The sequence below is a fragment of the Oncorhynchus nerka genome, linkage group LG10, assembly GCF_034236695.1.
Source record: "Oncorhynchus nerka isolate Pitt River linkage group LG10, Oner_Uvic_2.0, whole genome shotgun sequence".
Taxonomy (NCBI): Eukaryota; Metazoa; Chordata; class Actinopteri; order Salmoniformes; family Salmonidae; genus Oncorhynchus; species Oncorhynchus nerka.
In genome coordinates this window covers 63,573,706-63,589,363 of record NC_088405.1, presented here as the reverse complement: position 1 = coordinate 63,589,363, position 15,658 = coordinate 63,573,706, and the positions used below count along the sequence as shown (strand labels likewise).

General features: G+C 45.9%; 1 protein-coding gene across 1 annotated transcript in view; it reads left to right on the top strand.

The window, feature by feature from the left end:
- The window catches only part of LOC115135807 (glutamate receptor 3), a 127,131-nt gene that overhangs the window by 74,592 nt on the left and 36,881 nt on the right, over positions 1-15,658 (top strand). The window contains exons 5-10 of the mRNA XM_065023671.1: positions 1,169-1,234; positions 7,626-7,787; positions 8,462-8,629; positions 8,814-8,918; positions 10,781-10,888; positions 12,729-12,935. Coding sequence (XP_064879743.1) covers positions 1,169-1,234; positions 7,626-7,787; positions 8,462-8,629; positions 8,814-8,918; positions 10,781-10,888; positions 12,729-12,935 — 816 coding nt within the window. The remainder of the gene's footprint in view (positions 1-1,168; positions 1,235-7,625; positions 7,788-8,461; positions 8,630-8,813; positions 8,919-10,780; positions 10,889-12,728; positions 12,936-15,658) is intronic.

The following is a 15,658-nucleotide window of genomic DNA, read 5'->3' as shown; positions in this document are numbered from 1 at the left end:
CGATACAATCTTGTCTCGGAGCTCTATGGACAATTCCTTTGACCTCATGGCTTGGTTTTTGCTCTGACATGCACTGTCAACTGTGGAACCTTATATAGACAGGTGTGTGCCTTTCCAAATCATGTCCAATCAATTAAATTTACCACAGGTGGACTCCAATCAAGTTGGAGAAACATTTCAAGGATGATCAATGGAAACAGGATGCACCTGAGCTCAATTTCGAGTCTCATAGCAAAGGGTCTGAATACCTACAGTATGTACATAAGGCATTCTGTTTTGTATGTTTAATACATTTGCAAAAATGTCTAAAAACCTGTTTTCACTTTGTCATTATGGGGTATTGTGTCTAGATTGAGGCTGTAACGTAACAAAATGTGGAAAAAGTCAAGGGGTTTGAACACTTTATGAAGGCACTGTGTCTGGGAGTAACTTTGGTGCTGTAACTAAGCCTGAACTAGTCATTAGAGTAAACACAACAGCTAGCGTTGGTTGTTCATGCCTGCCTGCCTGCTATCACTGGGAGAGAACAGTTTTGCTCCTAATTAAATCTATAATACAGCCCTGTGGCATATACAGCTACAGCAGAAAATGGCAGAGAGCACTTTTCGTTTGAGAAGGCAGTTGTGTTATGAAAGGGGAATTTTTCTGCGCTCCTTAAATCCTGACCTTATTCTACACACTGATGGTAATGCAAAGGAACAAGCATTGTCATCGCAGCACAAGTCTCGCCCACCCACACACACACACACACACACACACACACACCAGAACACCCAAGCACTCCGACACACACACATGCAAACACATACCCAGACCCTGTTAGAGAAACACACTCATATACATTACCCAAGGAACAGTATTTAGGAAAGCCAATTATTCTGGTTTGTTTGTTTGTTTTTCAACTGAAAGATGACAGTTGAGTCTGTTTGGTTTCTGCTGCTCAACAAATGTCACTGATGGGGATGGTGAAGGTGCACTATATTTTCTCATTAGTGCAAATCGATGGAGACCCACAACTTTGACCAAGTGGATCTACGCTCTACTACTGAGAACTAATAGATGCTTTCAGGTTCCATTGTGTCTTCTTGGAACAGTAGATTAATAGAGTATGTGATGTGATGTCATTTGATGCCTCTTCTAACTGTGGTGTTGTTTCCCTCTCCTGCAGGTAGTAACCCTGGGGAAGAACAGCAGAGGCTACCACTACATCCTGGCTAACCTGGTGAGTAGAGTAGCACAACACAACAGCCCTCCTCTCACTCTCAAACATTTATGAGAAAATGGGATTTGGAACTTGAACAAACTGTACTTTTACGAACAAATAGGAAACCACATTATCTGCACCAACAAGAAAGTTTGAGCTTTTTATTTTTAGCTTGCACCGTTATCCAGAAAACAATATCTAACACATTCCCTTTTCAACTGTAAAGGTGAAGCTCTCAGTACAGATGAACCCAGTTGTTGGGGACAGATTGTTTGATGCCTGCATGTTATTGGGGACAGATTGTTTGATGCCTGCATGTTATTGGGGACAGATTGTTTGATGCCTGCATGTTGTTGGGGACAGATTGTTTGATGCCTGCATGTTATTGGGGACAGATTGTTTGATGCCTGCATGTTATTGGGGACAGATTGTTTGATGCCTGCATGTTGTTGGGGACAGATTGTTTGATGCTGTTATGCAGGTGAGTGAGGACCCAAAAGCGGTTTAACAAAAACAGAGTCCTTTAATGTCAAAACACAGGGAAGACATAGATCCTCTTCAGATGTATAGAATGGCAAAATAGACAACCCGCAGAGAGGGCGACAAATAAATCATAAAGTCCTCTGATATTTACAGAAGAGTCCCCTTCTTAGCAGCAGAGGAGAATAGCAGGGTTAGCGGCGACAGACTGCTGGTCTCTCTGGGTAGGCGCGGGTTGTAGAGGACAGAGGTACCTGATCACACGTAGCATCAGATGAACAGGCAGATTCCGACAGGACGGGACAAGGGTGAAGCAAACGAGACGATAGTTTGGTTCAGGCATGAGAAACTCAAACGAGAATCTGACAAAGACAGAAGCAGGAACAGAGAGAGAAATAGAGACCTAATCAGAGGGAAAAAGGGAACAGGTGGGAAAAGGGTGAACGAGGTAGAGAGAAGATGAGGAACAGCTGGGGGAAGGAAAGGAAGAGAAGGTAACCTAATACGACCAGCAGAGGGAGACGGAGTGAAGAGAAAGAACAGGAACAAGACATAATATGACAATACATGACAGTACCCCCCCACTCACCGAGCGCCTCCTGGCGCACTCGAGGAGGAAACCTGGCGGCAACGGAGGAAATCATCGATCAGCGAACGGTCCAGCACGTCCCGAGAGGGAACCCAACTCCTCTCCTCAGGACCGTACCCCTCCCAATCCACTAGGTACTGATGACCACGGCCCCGAGGACGCATGTCCAAAATCTTACGGACCCTGTAGATAGGTGCGCCCTCGGCCAAGGATGGGAGGGGGGGGGGGGGGGGAGACGAGCGGGGGCGCGAAGAACGGGCTTAACACAGGAGACATGGAAGACCGGGTGGACGCAACGAAGATATCGCGGGAGAAGAAGTCGCACTGCGACAGGATTAATGATCTGAGAAATACGGAACGGACCAATGAACCGCAGGGTCAACTTGCGAGAAGCTGCCTTAAGGGGAAGATTTTGAGTGGAGAGCCATACTCTGACCGCGACAATATCTAGGACTCTTAGTTCTACGCTTATTAGCGGCTCTCACAGTCTGCGCCCTATAACGGCAAAGTGCAGACCTGACCCTCTTCCAGGTGCGCTCACAACGTTGGACAAAAGCCTGAGCGGAGGGGACGCTGACTCGGCGAGCTGAGACGAGAACAGCGAAGGCTGGTACCCGAGGCTACTCTGAAAAGGAGATAGCCCGGTCGCAGACGAAGGAAGCGAGTTGTGGGCGTATTCTGCCCAGGGAAACTGTTCTGACCAAGATGCAGGGTTACGAAAAGAAAGACTGCGTAAGATGCGAACAATAGTCTGATTGGCCCGTTCTGCTTGACCGTTAGACTGGGGGTGAAAGCCGGAAGAGACTGACGGAAGCCCCAATCAAAAGGCAAAACTCCCTCCAAAATTGAGACGTGAATTGCGGACCCCTGTCCGAAACGACGTCTGACGGAAGGCCATGAATTCTGAAAACATTCTCGATGATGATTTGTGCCGTTTCTTTAGCAGAAGGGAGCTTAGCAAGGGGAATAAAATGAGCCGCCTTAGAGAACCTATCGACAACCGTAAGAATAACAGTCTTCCCCGCTGACGAAGGCAGTCCAGTGATAAAGTCTAAGGCGATGTGAGACCACGGTCGAGAGGGAATGGGAAGCGGTCTGAGACGGCCGGCAGGAGGAGAGTTACCGGACTTAGTCTGCGTGCAGACCGAACAAGCAGCCACAAAACGACGCGTGTCACGCTCCCGAGTGGGCCACCAAAAACGCTGGCGAATGGAAGCAAGCGTACCCCGAACGCCGGGGTGGCCGGCTAACTTGGCAGAGTGAGCCCAGTGAAGAACGGCCAGACGAGTAGGAACGGGAACGAAAAGAAGGTTCCTAGGACAAGCGCGCGGCGACGGAGTGTGAGTGAGAGCTTGCTTTACCTGCCTCTCAATTCCCCAGACAGTCTACCCGACAACACGCCCCTCAGGGAGAATCCCCTCGGGGTCGGTGGAGGCTACTGAAGAACTGAAGAGACGAGATAAAGCATCAGGCTTGGTGTTCTTAGAGCCCGGACGATAAGAAATTACGAACTCGAAACGAGCGAAAAACAGCGCCCAACGAGCCTGACGCGCATTAAGTCGTTTGGCAGAACGGATGTACTCAAGGTTCCTATGGTCAGTCCAAACGACAAAAGGAACGGTCGCCCCCTCCAACCACTGTTGCCATTCGCCTAGGGCTAAGCGGATGGCGAGCAGTTCGCGGTTTCCCACATCATAGTTACGTTCCGAAGGCGACAGGCGATGAGAAAAATACGCGCAAGAGTGGACCTTGTCGTCAGAAAGGGAGCGCTGAGAAAGAATGGCTCCCACGCCCACCTCTGACGCGTCAACCTCGACAACGAACTGTCTAGAGACGTCAGGTGTAACAAGGATAGGTGCGGATGTAAACCGATTCTTGAGGAGATCAAAAGCTCCCTGGGCGGAAACGGACCACTTAAAGCACGTCTTGACAGAAGTAAGGGCTGTGAGAGGAGCTGCCACCTGACCGAAATTACGGATGAAACGACGATAGAAATTTGCGAAGCCGAGAAAGCGCTGCAGCTCGACGCGTGACTTAGGGGCGGGCCAATCGATGACAGCTTGGACCTTAGCGGGATCCATCTTAATGCCTTCAGCGGAAATAACAGAACCGAGAAATGTGACGGAGGAGGCATGAAAAGAGCACTTCTCAGCCTTCACATAAAGACAATTCTCTAAAAGGCGCTGGAGGACACGTGGAACGTGCTGAACATGAATCTGGAGTGACGGTGAAAAAAAAAAATCAGGATATCGTCAAGGTAAACGAAAACAAAGATGTTCAGCATGTCTCTCAGGACGTCATTCACTAATGCCTGAAAGACAGCTGGAGCGTTAGCGAGGCCGAAAGGAAGAACCTGGTATTCAAAGTGCCCTAACGGAGTGTTAAACACCGTTTTCCACTCGTCCCCCTCCCTGATGCGCACGAGATGGTAAGCGTTACGAAGGTCCAACTTAGTGAAAAACCTGGCTCCCTGCAGGATCTCGAAGGCTGAAGACATAAGAGGAAGCGGATAACGATTCTTAACTGTTATGTCATTCAGCCCTCGATAATCTATGCAGGGGCGCAGGGACCCGTCCTTCTTCTTAACAAAAAAAACCCCCGCTCCGGCGGGAGAGGAGGAGGGGACTATGGTACCAGCGTCGAGAGCTACAGACAAATAATCTTCGAGAGCCTTACGTTCGGGAGCCGACAGAGAGTATAGTCTACCCCGGGGGGGAGTGGTCCCCGGAAGGAGATCAATACTACAATCATACGACCGGTGCGGAGGAAGAGAGGTGGCCCTGGACCGACTGAACACCGTGCGCAGATCGTGATATTCCTCCGGCACCCCCGTCAAATCACCAGGCTCCTCCTGTGAAGAAGAGACAGAGGAAACAGGAGGGATAGCAGACATTAAACATTTCACATGACAAGAGACGTTCCAGGAGAGGATAGAATTACTAGACCAATTAATAGATGGATTATGACAAACTAGCCAGGGATGGCCCAAAACAACAGGTGTAAAAGGTGAACGAAAAATAAAAAAAGAAATGGTTTCGCTATGATTACCAGAGACAGTGAGGGTTAAAGGTAGCGTTTCACGCTGAATCCTGGGGAGAGGACTACCATCCAAAGCGAACAAGGCCGTGGGCTCCCCTAACTGTCTGAGAGGAATGTCATGTTCCCGAGCCCAGGTTCCGTCCATAAAACAGCCCTCCGCCCCAGAGTCTATCAAGGCACTGCAGGAAGCTGACGAACCGGTCCAGCGTAGATGGACCCGACAAGGTAGTGCAGGATCTTGAAGGAGAGACCAGAGTAGTAGCGCTCACCAGTAGCCCTCCGCTTACTGATGAGCTCTGGCTTTTACTGGACATGAAGTGACAAAATGACCAGCGGAACCGCAATAGAGACAGAGGCGGTTGGTGATTCTCCGTTCCCTCTCCTTAGTCGAGATGCGGATACCCCCCAGCTGCATACGCTCAGCACCCGAGCCGGCGGAGGAAGATGGTAGTGATGCTGAGAGGCGGGCAACGGAGAACGCGAGCTCCTTTCCACGAGCTCGGTGACGAAGATCAACCCGTCGCTCTATGCGAATAGCGAGTTCAATCAAGGAATCCACGCTGGAAGGAACCTCCCGGGAGAGAATCTCATCCTTTACCTCCGCGCGGAGACCCTCCAGAAAACGAGCGAGCAAAGCCGGCTCGTTCCAGTCACTGGAGGCAGCAAGAGTGCGAAACTCAATAGAGTAATCTGTTATGGATCGATTACCTTGACATAGGGAAGACAGGACCCTGGAAGCTTCCTCCCCAAAAACAGAACGATCAAAAACCCGTATCATCTCCTCCTTAAAGTCCTGATACTGGTTAGTACACTCAGCCCTCGCCTCCCAGATTGCCGTGCCCCACTCACGAGCCCGTCCAGTAAGGAGAGATATGACGTAGGCGATACGAGCTGTGCTCCTGGAGTAAGTGTTGGGCTGGAGAAAACACAATATCACACTGGGTGAGGAACGAGCGGCATTCAGTGGGCTCCCCAGAGTAACACGGCGGGTTATTGATTCTGGGCTCCGGAGATTCGGAAGCCCTGGAAGTGGCCGGTGGATCGAGGCGGAGATGGTGAATCTGTTTTGTGAGGTCGGAGACTTGGGCGGCCAGGGTCTCAACGGCATGTCGAGCAGCAGACAATTCTTGCTCGTGTCTGCCTAGCATCGCTCCCTGGATCTCGACGGCTGAGTGGAGAGGATCCGAAGTCGCTGGGTCCATTCTTGGTCAGATTCTTCTGTTATGCAGGTGAGTGAGGACCCAAAAAGCGGTTTAACAAAAACAGAGTCCTTTAATGTCAAAACACAGGGAAGACATAGATCCTCTTCAGATGTATAGAATGGCAAAATAGACAACCCGCAGAGAGGGCGACAAATAAATCATAAAGTCCTCTGATATTTACAGAAGAGTCCCCTTCTTAGCAGCAGAGGAGAATAGCAGGGTTAGCGGCGACAGACTGCTGGTCTCTCTGGGTAGGCGCGGGTTGTAGAGGACAGAGGTATCTGATCACACGTAGCATCAGATGAACAGGCAGATTCCGACAGGACGGGACAAGGGTGAAGCAAACGAGACGATAGTTTGGTTCAGGCATGAGAAACTCAAACGAGAATCTGACAAAGACAGAAGCAGGAACAGAGAGAGAAATAGAGACCTAATCAGAGGGAAAAAGGGAACAGGTGGGAAAAGGGTGAACGAGGTAGTTAGAGAAGATGAGGAACAGCTGGGGGAAGGAAAGGAAGAGAAGGTAACCTAATATGACCAGCAGAGGGAGACGGAGTGAAGAGAAAGAACAGGAACAAGACATAATATGACAATACATGACAGATGCCTGCATGTTGTTGGGGACAGATTGTTTGTTGTTGGGGACAGGTTGTTTGATGCCTGCATGTTGTTGGGGACAGATTGTTTGATGCCTGCATGTTGTTGGGGACAGATTGTTTGATGCCTGCATGTTGTTGGGGACAGATTGTTTGATGCCTGCATGTTGTTGGGGACAGATTGTTTGATGCCTGCATGTTGTTGGGGACAGATTGTTTGATGCCTGCATGTTGTTGGGGACAGATTGTTTGATGGCTGCATGTTGTTGGGGACAGATTATTTGATGCCTGCATGTTGTTGGGGACAGGTTGTTTGATGCCTGCATGTTGTTGAGGACAGATTGTTTGATGCCTGCATGTTGTTGGGGACAGATTGTTTGATGCCTGCATGTTGTTGGGGACAGATTATTTGATGCCTGCATGTTGTTGGGGACAGGTTGTTTGATGCCTGCATGTTGTTGAGGACAGATTGTTTGATGCCTGCATGTTGTTGGGTACCTCTGGTTTCACTGCAGGGCTTCGCTAACATGACCCTGGACAAGGTGTTTGCTGGAGGAGCCAATATAACAGGCTTCCAGATCATCAACCCAGAGAACCCAATAGTCATACAATTCCTCCAGCGCTGGGAACGCCTAGACGAGAGGGAGTTTCCTGAGGCTAAGGGGACTCCACTGAAGGTACAGTACCACACAGCTGTCAATGTTGTGTGTAAGTTGTATTTACAGCACGACACGTCCTTCTCTCTGCCCATATCTACTTCTGTCCCTTTCTCTCTGCCCATATCTACTTCTGTCCCTTTCTCTCTGCCCATATCTACTTCTGTCCCTTTCTCTCTGCCCATATCTACTTCTGTCCCTTTCTCTCTGCCCATAGCTACTTCTGTCCCTTTCTCTCTGCCCATATCTACTTCTGTCCCTTTCTCTCTGCCTAGCTGTTCATATATCTGTGTTTTTTTAGCAGTATCAAAGACAGAACATTTTCACTCACTTGTCAAAAGGAAGGCTGTACTATTCTACTTAAAACGTTTTGTCAAATTTAACCAGATAAAGTGTCAGTGAGGCAATAGTAAAATCAAAGAGGAAAAAATGGTTTTCTGTTTGAAAGTACAAGTTGCATATCAGGCAGCAACAGACTGCCAATCACCAATTACTGCTGAATGAAACAAACCTTGAGGCAGAGTAACAGTGGGCTGTTCAGCTACTGCTGTACCTACTTCATCATTGATAGACTCATTTTTACCATTTATTCCCTTTTCACATTGTACTTTATTTGTTAGTGGGCTCATTACACAAACCAGCAAGTAGCCTTTGGACTGCTCCTATAATGTCATGATCTGCTGTGGTGGTTTCAGTACACGTCAGCGCTGACCCATGACGCCGTGCTGGTCCTGGCAGAGGCCTTCCGGTACCTGCGGAGGCAGAGGGTGGATGTGTCCCGGAGGGGGAGCGCTGGGGACTGCCTGGCCAACCCAGCCGTACCTTGGAGCCAAGGCATTGACATAGAGAGAGCACTCAAAATGGTAGGAGGGATCTTCACAGATACCCAGGTGTACGCCTGTTACCATGTCATTCAAATATAGTAGGATATTTTGACTATATCTTGACTATCCTTACTTATTTAGTTGAATTCTTCTAGCAAACCTTCACAAAGTGGTTGTTTTGTGAAGGTTATTACGGTTCCTTGTGTCGTGGTGTGCGTGGCAGGTCCAGGTACAAGGTATGACGGGGAATATCCAGTTTGACTCGTTCGGTCGGAGAGCCAACTACAGCGTCGATGTGTATGAGATGAAACTAGGGGGGCCCAAGAAGGTAAGTAGAAAACTGCAGTGGCTCAACATGCAGATTACAATGAATAATCAAATGTTCCCCAATACCCATACTTGCTTTCTAAATGGTAGGAATTTGGGGTAGGTGAAAGTTTTATAGTATGTGAAAATTGAGTGTGCTTTAAATGCCAGGATGTCACACTCATTTCGGCTTTTCATCTAGTAGAATTTGCTGCACACTTAAGGAAGAGAAGAAGTGTTTAACAACAGCTGATAATCAGATATGGTGATGTGCTATACCAAAATGAATGAATGGTGGAAATGAACACAACTGCACATTAGAGGATGCATTCTCAGTATGGATAAGCCTAGAATGTTGATATTTGTTGTTTCAATTTTACTGAACAGTATGTAGTAGGATTAGTACACAGTATGCAGTTTTAGTAATACCAGTACTATTTCTTTCTTTCTTTCTTTCTTTATAACTGAGAGTACACATTAAACTAGCTCAGTTATATGGACTGAAAATATGAATATTCAAGTAATTACACATGAAATATTGAAGTAGTTAAACATTAGCATGACTCCATAACATAAGTGTGCATGTAACCAGATTCCCTCCATGTAGACAGTGATCTTCACACAGCTCTGAACAGGGACCAGGGCAGAGCTGACTCTTTTACTGGATTACCTAACAGCTTTCACCTGTAGTGGATCCTACACTATTGATTTAGCTCCGGACACTGGGGGCCGGCCTCGCCCTGCATGCTCCCTTTATGCTTCGTCATACCTGGGGCAAAGGGGGCCAGAGAGGGGATACGGCCAAGGCTGACAGGAGTAGTGATATTATATTAGCCACTACCCCCCACACATACTGGCCTAGGATTCTGACGCTGTCGCCATGGTTGCTCTTTGACTCTGAACTCTGGCACTGAAAGCAGGTGCCCCCACACTGTCCACATAGCTCAACTCATCTGGCCCACTGCAACACACACTGTGAGGCAATCTGCAGGGAAAACTGAGTGAGCACTGTGGAATAGAACAGAAGGAGAGGAACAGAACAGAGAAAAGAACAGAATACAACAGAATGGAAAAGAAACAAAGTAAAAAGAACAAGAGAACAGGTAGCTAGAAGAAATGGAATAGACATTTTGTAAATCTCAGCAGTTATTGAATAGGTTCGCAGATGTCAGATTTTTAGTAGCAGCTCTTCATGCACTTAATGTTTAGACATGAGCAGAAGCCCTCACTTTGTAAATTGCAACTGAAATTACTTATAGCTGAATAAGACACATTTATTCCATATTTTGTTCCATTAATTAATATTGCCAAGCAGCGTGCGAGGAGCATCCCACTGGGCACAGACGTCAGTTCAACGTTGAGTTGTCAACTAATGTGAATTCAACGTGAAACCAACAAAACATTTCACCATCTCATTGGATTTAGGTTTAAAGTTAGGTGAAGAAAATGACGAAATGCCCTTACGTTGATAACGTTTTGTCAATCCAATGAGTTTTCCACATTGATTCAACTTCATCACATCCATTTTTTGGGATTGAAATGACATGGAAACAACATTGATTCAACCAGTTTTGCCCAGTGGGATTTGATGGGCACTAATGGTATGGTTGTGTAATGGACCAGTGACCGTGAAGGTGCTGAGAGGGAGATTAGCTGAGAGTTGAATGCTCTGTTCCCCCACTGTATCTGTAGCAGAGGTTAGAGCTTCATCTCCAAGCACAGCACCAGCACAGGGCTTTTTATCTCACACATCATCAGATACCCCCGTCAGGCCAAGACTCTCATCAGACATGCTCACCTTGCTCACCTGCCAACTGCTTTACTGACAAATGTCTTTTAAATGGCTGTTTCTTGTAATAACTATGATGTTTCTGTCACTTTCAGACCGGGTACTGGAATGAATACGAAAAATATGTATTTATTGTGGATGCGCAGGTCACCAACGAGTCCTCTTCTGTGGAAAACCGAACGATTGTGGTCACTACTATTATGGTACACTTTCCAAGCAGATTTTAAATGTTCCACCTCTAAAAAATTCTGCCACTCAAGGTCAAGGTGTCCATTGTTACATTCTGTCCTGGGAGGGTAGAACTATTTTCTTTTGAGTTGCTTTCCATCCACTCACTACATGTTGAAACAGTCGATTCACAAAGAGTGTTTCAACTGTATCCGTGTGGGTGATAAAGCATTTTGATTTTCCATATTACGGTGGCCTGTTGTAGCAGTGACATCACAATAACGGCTTTGGTAATGAAACTAGTTAGAGCCTATATACTTCATCTAATACACATTCAGTGCATACGTACGTAAGTAAAAACCTGTTTCTTACTCATTAAGTAAATGGTCAATGATGACGGGGATAGATACAACAAAACTACCTGCAATGATAAATTGTTTCTCTCTGGAGATGCAAAATAACTGCCAATTTGAGGAGGACATAAAAAGCTTTGGTTTGTTTATCCCCTTGTTAAAATCTATTTTGGATCAACCATTACGAGTTCTGTACTGAAGTTTAACCTCTGTGGCTTCCTCCAATATCTAGAGATATTAAGGGTCAAAGGTCAGGGATAGTTAGAGATATTATAGATAAGGTATTTTTTTGTTCAAGCACAGAGATGAATAAAAAAGAATGATGGATGTAAATACGGTTAGTAAGAAGACATTGGTCCTGTTTAAATGTAAAATAAGGTTAGCCTTATCTTACATTTAAAATGATGGCCTTCTTTCTGACTCTGCCTATTATGTCCTCATCTTAGGCAAATTCAGAATACGAAAGTCAGGCAATATCATCTAGATGTAAGCATGTCATGATCATACTCATAACTAGTAAGGTTACCTCTGATAGACACAGGGAAATGGTAGGACCATTGTAATGTTTTGAGAGCAATATCGTTACACCATTCATATAGTGATCATGCGTTAGTCTGTTGACATTGTAGATTGACAGTGGTCATCTCGTTTTGCTTCAGAATTAGCTGTATTTGACTTTTGGAAGCCCAGCCCAAATAACACAGAGATTTGAAAAGAAACATTCAGCACAGAAAGAAAGAAATTGACCATTGTTTTACCCACTGGCGTCCCTTACGTTCCTGGCACATGATTTTGGAGCCAAGCCTAAAAGAAAACCAACCACACCTCAGTGTTTGACGAGCCAAGCACGTGTTTTAACTCCTCCCAGTGTATTCTGTATGGAAGATAAGCTCAGGAGTTGGTTTGATTAGTTGGAGGATGCAGCCTCCCAGCACATTCATCGATGACATGTGGTTGATGGTGTTGCAATAAGAACTACCAGTACTTTAATCCCTCGTCAATCACTGCCATTTACTTGATGAACTGGAAAGTCTCCCAATCCCCGTTCAACCTTCCCCTGTCCTAGTAAGCTGATGCAAAGCGTATGCACCCTCCACCCGGCCCCTACCTCCTTAGAGTATAGCTGGGTTTAGCATGAGGAATCCTGCTGAGAGAACCAGCCCCACTCCTTCCCCCTTAAAGCCTGTCAGTCACAGGCCTGACTGTCCCCACTGGCCCTGCCGGGCCCCGCCTCTATCTGGCTGCATTTGGCTGTGGATCGAGTCAACACCCCACATGGTCACATGCAGTGTGACCATCTCCATGTGGCGCTTCTTGTCCATGCTGTTCTGTTTGTATTTCCTGTCTGTGTGCACTGTGTCTGTCTATGTCTATGTATGTCTGTGTGTGTGTGTGCGTGCGTGAGTGCGTGAGTGTGTGTGTGTGTGTCATCCATGCATGTATGCATGTAGGTTAAAGAGGACTGGCCTCTGTGAATGGAATGTGTGCATGCTATAAACTCAACATTATGTTTAATTAACAGGAGTCTCCTTATGTGATGTACAAGCGAAACTACTTGTCGCTGGAGGGGAATGACAGATATGAAGGCTACTGTGTCGATTTAGCTGCTGAAATTGCAAAACATGTGGGGATAAGATACAAACTGTCAGTAGTTGCGGACGGGAAGTATGGTGCAAGGGATCCAGAGACCAAGACGTGGAACGGGATGGTGGGTGAACTGGTATATGGGGTAAGTGACAGTCTGGACGTACTGAAGCACTGTCACCATCACAGGGACGGGGGCTTGGCCAGCTCTGGCTTGAGGTATGTGGGCCAGATCTGGTTTACACACCTAAATCAGATCTTCTGCATGCTAAGGACAGACCTTGCCCAGCAGGGTGAATGTGGCCCACATTTATTCAAAAGTGGTCCAGCAACTACGGGTTCTTGTTAGGGTCACATATCACAAGCTAGAGCTGGCTCATAAGCAAAGTGTGCCTGCCCTCGCCCTGGTCGCATCTCCCACATTCGGACCAGATCTGGCCTTTTACTGTTACGGTGGCAGCACTGATCCATATGTGCCACCCAGCAACCAGATCTGGCCCGCAATCCTCTACTGACTGGGTGTGTGCTTTTCTCCATATGTATCTCCATAAATCAGATCTTAATTGAAAGATTGATTACTGTATGTTATGAACCACTCACTACATGTAAGTATGAGCCCATTTTCTTCTTTCATAAAACCCCAACTGGTTAATGTTTCATTAAGGGACAGATTACATTTAGGAACAGATGACATTTAGGAACAGATGACATTAAGGAACAGATTACATTTAGGAACAGATGACATTAAGGAACAGATGACATTTAGGAACAGATGACATTAAGGGACAGATGACATTTAGGAACAGATGACATTAAGGAACAGATGACATTTAGGAACAGATGACATTAAGGGACAGATGACATTTAGGGACAGATGACATTAAGGAACAGATGACATTAAGGGACAGATGACATTTAGGAACAGATGACATTAAGGAACAGATTACATTTAGGAACAGATGACATTAAGGAACAGATGACATTAAGGGACAGATGACATTAAGGAACAGATGACATTAAGGGACATATGACATTTAGGAACAGATGACATTAAGGGACAGATGACATTTAGGAACAGATGACATTAAGGGACAGATGACATTTAGGAACAGATGACATTAAGGGACAGATGACATTTAGGAACAGATGACATTAAGGGACAGATGACATTTAGGAAAAGATTACATTAAGGGACAGATGAGTTTAAGGGACCAATGACATTAGGGACATATGACATGAATGGACAGATGGAATTAAGGGACAGATGACATTAAGGGACAGATTACATGAAGGGACAGATGACATTAAGGGACAGATGGAATTAAGGACAGATGACATTAAGGGATTAAGGGATGACATTAAGGGACAGCTGGAATTAAGGACAGGACAGGCATTTTCCCGTCGTAATGAACATTTTACCAACCATTCTGCCAAATGACAGAACCCCCTCTTCAGAGAGCTGAAAGAGAGAGGTGATCCCCTGTTATAATTGACAGGCATTGTACAAACCCTGAAACACCTCTCTGCATCAACAATACATCCTCTAGACCATTAATTAGCCCTGAGACACCTCTCTGCATCAACAATACATCCTCTAGACCATTAATTATCCATGAGACACCTCTCTGCATCAACAATACATCCTCTAGACCATTAATTATCCATGAGACACCTCTCTGCATCAACAATACATCTTCTAGACCATTAATTATCCCTGAGACACCTCTCTGCATCAACAATACATCCTCTAGACCATGAATTAGCTCTGGGACACCTCTCTGCATCAACAATACATCCTCTAGACCATTAATTATCCCTGAGACACCTCTCTGCATCAACAATACATCTTCTAGACCATTAATTATCCCTGAGACACCTCTCTGCATCAACAATACATCCTCTAGACCATGAATTAGCTCTGGGACACCTCTCTGCATCAACAATACATCCTCTAGACCATGAATTAGCTCTGGGACACCTCTCTGCATCAACAATACATCCTCTAGACCATTAATTATCCCTGAGACACCTCTCTGCATCAACAATACATCCTATAGACCATTAATTAGCTCTGAGACACCTCTCTGCATCAACAATACATCCTATAGGCCATTAATTAGCTCTGAGACACCTCTCTGTATCAACAATACATCCTCTAGACCATTAATTATCCCTGAGACACCTCTCTGCATCAACAATACATCCTCTAGACCATTAATTATCCCTGAGACACCTCTCTGCATCAACAATACATCCTATAGACCATTAGTTAGCTCTGAGACACCTCTCTGCATCAACAATACATCCTATAGGCCATTAATTAGCTCTGAGACACCTCTCTGTATCAACAATACATCCTCTAGACCATTAATTAGCTCTGAGACACCTCTCTGCATCAACAATACTTTCTCTAGACCATTAATTATCCCTGAGACACCTCTCTGCATCAACAATACATCCTATAGGCCATTAATTAGCTCTGAGACACCTCTCTGTATCAACAATACATCCTATAGGCCATTAATTAGCTCTGAGACACCTCTCTGTATCAACAATACATCCTCTAGACCATTAACTATCCCTGAGACACCTCTCTGCATCAACAATACATCCTCTAGAGTCTAGACCATTAATTAGCTATGAGACACCTCTCTGCATCAACAATACATCCTCCAGACCATTAATTAGCCATTCACATGCAAATAAGCCAGTGATATATTGAGACAAGGAGTGGCTGGGAGCTATGTTTTTCACAGGAATTCTGCCTAACCCTCACTAAAATAATCCCAGCCCTTGTATGGCATTTATATATTTATAAGACAAGGCCGGTCCAGCTGTGACTCTGGGAACTGAGACGCTATCACTGGG